Below are 8,463 nucleotides of genomic sequence, written 5' to 3'. Positions count from 1 at the left end.
TTCAAAACTTTCCGCCTCCCACGATCTTCACAAACCAAACTCTCTTTCTCCCGTCTCTTTAAAATATTTGTTTCTTCCCAAAATGCCCTCGTACTCTTCTTGAATTTTCACTTTTTGGCCTTTTCCTTCTTTTCTGGAATTTCACGTAACCTCTGCTAAGAGAGAGAAACAATGGGGGAAATGGTGCGGCTCGACTTGCATCAAGATGACGATACATCCGAAGAATGCTTGCTAAACGTCGCCGTTTCGTCGTCGTTCGACAATGACACTGCTACAACTGGTGACCATTCATGGCGGTTGAACTTTGATGGTTATCAATTGTCTACTGAGTATAAGGAGAAACCGTCTCGTAAACTCCTTGACTGTCTTGGAGTTTTAGGTTATTTATTTCACTCATTTTTACTTGTTTTTGTGTTTGCTGAATGATTCCTTAGTGTTATAGCGATTGTTTTGAATAATTCATTACTAATTTGGTTAGATTCTTTTACGATGAGCGTTTTCGGTAGGATTCTGTTGTTAAGATTTTAAGTATTATTAGTAAAACAAATGGAATAGATTCTAATATTAGAATAGTGTGTAATTTGCATGTGAATTTATCTTATATAGGTACTAATCACTTTTTGGCGTCCTTTTGGCAAATAATATTGACCTTATTGTGTGCTTTTATCTGTACCGCCTACATGATTTCATTTGCAAATTGAATTCTGGGATTTTTGAGTGGACGACAGAGAATTTAACTTTTCTGGGTTAGTTTAGGTTACGTCAAACAAAATTATTGGCTAAAATAGTACTATGTGAAGGAATTTGATGCTGTTTAAAAGGGGTGAAGTATAAATTTTTTTTTTGGTTTTTGTTTAAATATATTGTAGTATTGGTTCCGCTATCTAGCTTGTCCAAAAAAGGAATAAACGTGGGTAGTTTTGGTGGTAATGGAGATTCTAAGCTCTTCTGTGAAGTATGATAATATTAATCATAACAGTAAGTTCAGTTGATCCTTGATTGATATTGATGTTTTTTGAGCTGTGGCTTTGTTGTGTAGAGTTCTATAGTTTGTATTCAAGTTGAAGCTGTACAGACTACAGATTGAGTCTGGAAGCTGTACTTTTATGATTATTCTACTGATTTTAGTTCTTGGAAGCTGAATAGTTATTATATCTAATCCAGAATTTTGAAGCTCTTTCAACTTGCTGGGTTAGTAGATTTTTGAAATTTTGTGTGTGGGAAGTTAAATCGGTGCTGAGAGGATTGCTTTGGTAGTTCTTTTCAATGGGGAGTTACTATATCTAATCCAGAATTTTGAAGCTCTTTCCATGACTTTTGTATTTATTTTGGTACTTGATATTCCTAGGATCAGAAGATGACGTTGCAGAGTATTATCAGCAGCAAGTAGAGATGTTGGAGGGTTTCAATGAAATGGATGCCCTTGCTGAGCGTGGGTTTGTTCCTGGGATGTCAAAGGTGTGTATATTGACAGTTTGGTGGTCTCTACCTAAAATGATTTCTGGATTTATGGATTTTATTCTTTTTGAAATGAAATGTCTTCCGGAATAGTTGTGAGTTCTCTGCTTTCTTGCTGCAGGAAGAACGAGAGAAGTTAGCTAATAGTGAAACATTTGCCATCAGGATATCAAATATATGCAATATGGTTCTTTTTATTGCAAAGGTTTATGCATCGTTTCAAAGTGGTTCTTTGGCAATTATCGCATCCACGTTGGATTCACTTCTTGATCTTCTATCGGGATTTATTCTGTGGTTCACTGCATTTTCTATGTCAACTCCTAACCCATATCAATACCCAATTGGAAAGAAGCGTATGCAACCCCTGGTCAGTGCTTCTTCATTATCTGCTTGATAAAACTTTCTTATGCCTTTCATTGTTTTGTACATTGAAGTTTTTATTATGTTTTTATATATGATTTGATGATAGGTTTAATATCATCTATAAAGGTAATAGAATTGAGTTGTCGCTGATTTGTGAAGTGCTGTAGTTATGAAGAGGTGATAGAAATATCTTTGAGGGTGATGGATATTTCAGGGTGTTTTGGCCATACGAAGGGGCTCTTTGGACATTTTTTGGAGGACGGGCAATCTGCTAAGAAAAAACTTTGGTTGTCCACTTTCAGACTGTGTTATACTTCCTGTGTCATGAACTTTTGGTGATGCTTGAAGTAACTAAAGTTGCTTATTAAGGATTTTAATTTTGCCTTTGACCCTCCAGCCTTTTCCTTGAATACTATGCTAGGAAATACCTTTTGATTACATAATAATTTGCTGCTAGATGTCTTGATGCAATCATCCCAAAGTTATGGTAAACATTAGGTTGGTTCTTTAATTCTCAGTCTGCACTATTGCCCAACAAGTTTTTCTATTCGATTGACCTTCAATGTTTGTTTTTTCTCTTGATGAGATGACTTATGCCTTTTTCTATTCGATTGACCTTCAATGTTTGTTTTTTCTTTTGATGAGATGACTTAGGCCTCTTCATACTTGGTTGATTAACTAACGCAAGAATTCGAAACCCAATTTATTGGTACTTTCTCAAATATACTTAAACGCAGATTACAGCTAGGGACTTTTTTATGTGTATTAAAATTGCAACCAATGAAGCTTCCCACTTATGAAGGAGCAACGTCATTCTTATTTTTCATGATACTGGAATACTGGATTTATGGGCTGCGGCTCAAATTTAGTTGCGTAACTTACTTGTATTTTAGGGTTTATATGTAAATGTGGTCATTGCTTGATCTTTATGTTGAAATTTAACTTTCTAAGTCGTGTTAATTTATACTTTTAGGGAAGTGGAGAAGCTAGGCTGTCAATGTTCGATATGAGCTTCTAACTAGATGTTGATCTGAAATTAATGTGCCTTTGTAATTTATTTCTAGAATGTGCTATCTGATCACATTTGCTTGTGCACAGATTGCTTTCAGAAGGGTCTGAAATGTTTTCCCTGGTTCTGCAAATTTGTTAACATAAACTGTGTAATATAATATGATTTGTTTAGCCTCATGCTAGTTGATGTCGAAATTAACACCTCAGCCCGAAGAATGTTAATATTTTGATTTGCTTGCTTTATCTTCTTTTGTTATTTAAAATGCTGTATTTAATGTCATTTGCTTTGAGATTTTACTAGAATCCTTACATTTAGTATTATCTTGAATATGTTGTGTAGGGGATTCTTGTTTTTGCTTCTGTCATGGCTACACTAGGGCTACAGATTATTTTGGAGTCAACTCGGCAGCTTCTATCAGACGTAAGTTTCTTTCATAATTTCTTGGAATGAGCTAACTATGTAGAGGCTACCGAAGGACTTTTGACTCATCGTCATTTTTATTGTTTATTTAACTTATAAATTTATGGGATATTATCAATGGTACTTCTGTGTTATTGCACTTTATTTTTGGTACCCCTTGTTTTTCGTAATTCCAATGGTACCCCCAAACTATCTTTCTAATTACAAACGTGACACTTTTTAAGTTTTTTCCGTTAAGTGGCCATTAATTTTTATAAAAAATCAACCATGGGCTAATTTCTTCTTCTTCCCTTTTCCCACTCCTCTTCCTTCTCTCCTTCCATGGCTGCTTCTTCAAAGTTTACTACTTCAAATGCCTTAGGTTTACTACTTCCACAACCTATGCTCAATTACCACTATTGAAATAATCCCTAATCTAAACTTCTATTCTAAATCATCATTCATCAATCAACACCAATAACTATTGAGTTAATAAAATAGAGGAATTTGGAATTGTTTTATCAGTAATTGAAATAAAATGAAGCAAAAGAATGAAGGAAATAGAAGCAATACATAACCCAAAACCAGAAACAATAAATTTGTTTTTTTTGGTATAATTTGTGATGCATTTTATCTAATAATCCTGGCTTTATTGACGCCATAATTGCTGGTGTTCGTCAATCTACAAGCAGAACATTTAACCAACAAATAAACAACAATTCTTCTGTGAAGTGAAGTTGATTTTTTATGGTGATCAAACTCTACGAATAAATCTTATTTATTCGAGTTATTTTACCAGCATGTTACAGTTCCAGAGCAAGAGAGGGAAAACTATGAAAGTGGTATGGTGAGACAAATTATTGGTGTTGATTGATGAATGATGATTTACAATAGAAGTTTAGATTAGGGATTATTTCAATAGTGGTAATTGAGCATGGGTTGTGAAAGTAGTAAACCTAAGGCATTTGAAGTAGTAAACCTTGAAGAAGCAGCCTTGGAAGAGAAGGAGGAGGAGAGGGAAAAGGGAAGAAGAAGAAGAAACTAATCATGGTTGGTTTTTTATAAAAATTAACGGCCACTTAACGGAAAAAAAACTTAAAAAGTGTCACGTTTGTAATTAGCAAGATAGTTTGGGTGCCATTGGAATTACGAAAAATATGGAGGTACCAAAGATAAAGTGCAATAACACAGGGGTATCATTGATAATATCCCTAATTTTATTAACCTTGTAAATGATGTAAACTTTTGTCTGTTTTAGGAGAGTGATTTTAGCTTGAATAGTGACCAAGAAAGATGGCTTGTGGGCATCATGTTGTCAGTAACTTTGGTTAAGCTTCTACTAGTCATGTACTGCCGCTCTTTCACCAATGAGATAGTCAAAGCTTATGCCCAGGACCACTTCTTTGATGTTATTACCAACATAATCGGCCTTATTGCTGCTCTCTTGGCTAATTATGTCAGTGACTGGATGGACCCGGTTGGAGCTATCATTGTAAGTACAACTGCTAATTTTTTCCATGCTTTTGCTTTTTGGTGGTTACATATCAGATATCCGATCCGACTGCATGTTTCGGATCGAATATTTGTATGTGCTCACCCCCTATGCAAGGAAGATTATGGATTTCACTCTTATCATCTTGACCAAAAATCAAAGCTGTTGCCATAGTGTGAAATATGGTCGCATTGCATCGGCCACATTAAAGGCTTTCAAAATAAATGAACCGAAATTTTCCGCATTGTAAGGTGTTATAAAAAACCGTGTTTTGCGCTGTATCAAGGGATAGCTTATGGTTTCGACCGATATTTAGGCGTTACGATAACCACTTCACTCCCGTTACCGCATTTTTACCCTATAGCTGGTGTTTGCTCTTTACTTGACATGCTCTAGTTCACCCTAGAGTTCATTTGGTGTAGAAAGTAAATTTTGATGGGAATTTTCTATTTTTTGAAACTTACTTTTGTTTTTTTACATTTTAGGAACTGTTTTTTCTTGTTTTGTTGAACACTGAAATTTAAAAATTAATATCACTCCATCGTAATAAGTTTCTAAGTTTAGGAATTTCCAAGGGAATTTCATTTTACACGCTTGCTCAAAATATGTCACCCAAACAGCGATTCAAATATTCAATTCCTACGAAACAGAATTCCAAGGGAATTAGGAGGCGACCAAACAACTTGTTAGACTTGTTGGCATGAATACATCAATCTAAGCAATAGCTTATGGCATTTGTGCGAAAATAAGAACAAAATGCATTTAGTCATGTCTCATGAAGTGACTACCACATGTCTTTGAGGCGAAACCAACCTGAGGGGCCAAGTAGTCGATACACTTTCAAAATAACTATAGTGCAAAACATTTATATGAAATTAAGTTTAAATTGTTGTTGGTTTTAATTGAGAAAATTATATAATTTGGGACCTGAAAAGTTGAGAGGCTTTAAAGAAGCCAATCATGAGTAGTGTGTCTTGAAAGACATGCTAACGTTTTGGTTTAAAAAGTTATCGCAGATACAAAATATATCTCTTGCATGATGATTTGAACTACAAACCTTGCCTTATCTACTACTTTGACTATTGAATTTTACTTGATTTTGTGATACTTAATTAGGGCTTTTATCACTAATCATATATTATAGTTTAGTGAGGGCAGCCTTGTAAATACAATAGGCCACATGTTTGAACCGGGATGACGGGGCTTTCCCCTAGCTTGGCCATGTGTATGGGTATGAAGATTTATATCTTCTAATCTAGAGCTTTTCAGTTTGCATAATTTCAAGCACATTAATCAGTGATTAGTTAATTATTTTGGCTTCTCTTTTCTAGTCACTCTACCACATTATCTTATTGGTTTATTTGGAATGCTGACTTTGTAGTCTCTTCTCTTTTCTTCTTCCAGCTTGCTTTGTACACAATACGTACATGGTCCATGACAGTGCTGGAAAATGTAAACTCCTTAGTCGGAAAATCTGCTACCCCGGACTTCCTGCAGAAACTAACATATCTCTGTTGGAACCACCACAAATCCATCAGGCACATTGACACGGTCCGAGCATACACTTTTGGATCACACTATTTTGTTGAGGTTGACATAGTATTGCCGGCAAACATGCCCTTGCAAGAAGCACATGACATTGGCGAAACATTGCAAGAGAAAATTGAACAGTTGCCTGACATCGAACGAGCTTTTGTTCATCTTGACTACGAATATACTCACAAACCTGAGCATGCACAAGCCCATCTATAGATGTTTGTGGCTGAAGATATTATTGCCTGCAGGTGTTTATGTTATGTAAAAATCTGGGATTGGTAAGGTAATTGAAATCTAAGCAAGCCATGGATAATAGTAGTAATTTGCAGTGGGTTTTTGGGCATATTTTCAAGGAATATAAAACCAATGGTATGTATTAGATGATGCTTTAATTCCAAGATGATCTGAAGCAAAGAGTGTTAGTTTGGTTTGATTGGGATGTCTGAGCTGCTAAATTGTGAAGTTTCTGAAAGTCTTGTGCTGATCAGGTTTGAATTACTTAATACTACTAATCTATACGATTAAGTTATTTTCCCTGTAACTCTTTTTGAGTACTCTTAACTTATTATATTAAGCTCCTTTCCGGTTACTACTGATGTCTTGGTTACTGGTTCACCTTGTGTAATTATGTTGTCTTTGATATTCATGTATCCAAACTTCTGTTTTCTGTATATACTTCTGTATGTCAATTGACTATTTAAATATACCATGAACCCAGTATTACACCAAGGTAGAGAAAATTTGAAAAAATTAACATTTTTAAAATAAAAAATAAAAAAAATGAGCTTGGAAAAAAAAATTAGTATTTCTCAAAATAAGCATGTGATAAGGAATTGCCAGCTACCAACAATGGGCCATTTTAAAAGATTAAAAAAATTACAAATCGCCTGCTGTTACTAATAGCAGAAGTTTTTGTTTTATTTATTTTTTGATCAATTTCTTTGTTTGTTGTTAGTAGTAGCAATTAATGAATTTTGACTTTTTTAACTAGTTTTTTTGTTTGTTGTTAGTAGCAATACACATAATGTAACATACCTAACGTCAGCTTTGGCATAAAGACGCTTATTTTGAAATTTTTTTTGTAATTCACTTATTCTTTTCAATTTTTTTGAGGTAGGTTTGGCTAGATCGGGCCTTTTGTATTCCATTGGGTCAATTGAGTTCCATTCTAAGATGTGAGAAAATTTGAAATGTATAAGACTATTTATCAAAAAAATAAACAAAATAGTATAAGTTTTAACTTTATTTTAAAAGTAAGCGTGAAATTCCCAAACCTGAGGTTTAGGAATTTCATGCTTACTTTTGGAATAAAGTTGAAACTTATACTATTTTGTTTATTTTTTTGATAAATCGTCTTATACATTTCCAAATTTTCAAAATGTGAAGCCCCTTAGATTCTTATGTACCGTATAAAAAGAAAGATATATAGGTAAATAATGGCTATTAAGAAAGTAGTAAATCACGCTTATGTGTCCCTATTTTATAGAAGGGCTTTTAAGATTTTTATTTTATCTTTTTTTATTTTATTTATTTTAATGTTATTTATTTTATCCTTTTTATGTTATCTGCAAATAATTGTTACTTCCTCCAATCCACTACTAATGTCTCATTTGCTTTTTGGACATTATTTGTCTTTTACTTTTAATTTGTATTTTATTATTAATACATAGTTAAGTAGGATTTCATTTGATTCGTCTCAATGCAAAGATTATTTATATCAACTTTGTATAATTTTTAATTATACATAATTAAAGATATTAAGAATTAAATAAATACATTGAATAGAATGTATAAACCAAATAAAATATTAGGAGTGAATTGGAGGGAGGATTATTTAGGATTTTCATTACAAAAAGTAGATTGGCTGATGAGTGATGACGAATGTTAGCGAACAATTTCATTTCATTGACTATGATGAAACATCTGAACAAACAGCGAAAGTCAGTGTAGCAGTGGTGAGTGATTGATCCGATGAGAAAAAAGTGGGTAGGTGCTCCATTGATTCTATTAAATTTGTAGTATTTTTTACCCGATCCTTAAATTTCGCCACCCTTTTCATTTTATCGCCACCATCTAAGTAAATTACCATTATGCCCTTGAAATTTGAAAAAATTACGATTTTGCCATTGAACCTAAAATTTTCGGATATTTCATGATATACCACTGAGTTTCTTCGAAATTCACCATATACCACACGAAATGT

At 33.7% G+C, this 8,463-nt stretch overlaps 1 protein-coding gene across 3 annotated transcripts; it reads left to right on the top strand.

Moving 5' to 3' along the window:
• On the top strand, positions 1–6,849 carry LOC130802401 (metal tolerance protein 11). 3 transcript variants are annotated; one of them, XM_057666408.1, is made up of 6 exons: positions 1–379; positions 1,355–1,458; positions 1,580–1,825; positions 3,173–3,253; positions 4,491–4,724; positions 6,129–6,849. In XM_057666408.1, the coding sequence occupies exons 1-6, from the start codon at positions 172–174 to the stop codon at positions 6,474–6,476; spliced, it is 1,221 nt and encodes a 406-aa protein (XP_057522391.1). In that variant the 5' UTR covers positions 1–171; the 3' UTR covers positions 6,477–6,849. The 3 variants fall into 3 exon arrangements, with proteins under 3 accessions (XP_057522391.1, XP_057522390.1, XP_057522392.1); XM_057666407.1 differs by having other exon boundaries at positions 2–379; positions 1,349–1,458; XM_057666409.1 differs by having other exon boundaries at positions 303–978; positions 1,349–1,458.
• The last annotated feature ends 1,614 nt before the right edge of the window (positions 6,850–8,463 follow it).

This window comes from Amaranthus tricolor, chromosome 16 (genome assembly GCF_026212465.1).
Source record: "Amaranthus tricolor cultivar Red isolate AtriRed21 chromosome 16, ASM2621246v1, whole genome shotgun sequence".
In the NCBI taxonomy this organism is placed as follows: domain Eukaryota; kingdom Viridiplantae; phylum Streptophyta; class Magnoliopsida; order Caryophyllales; family Amaranthaceae; genus Amaranthus; species Amaranthus tricolor.
Note: the sequence above shows the minus strand (reverse complement) of the source record. Positions and strands in the feature narration are given on the sequence as shown.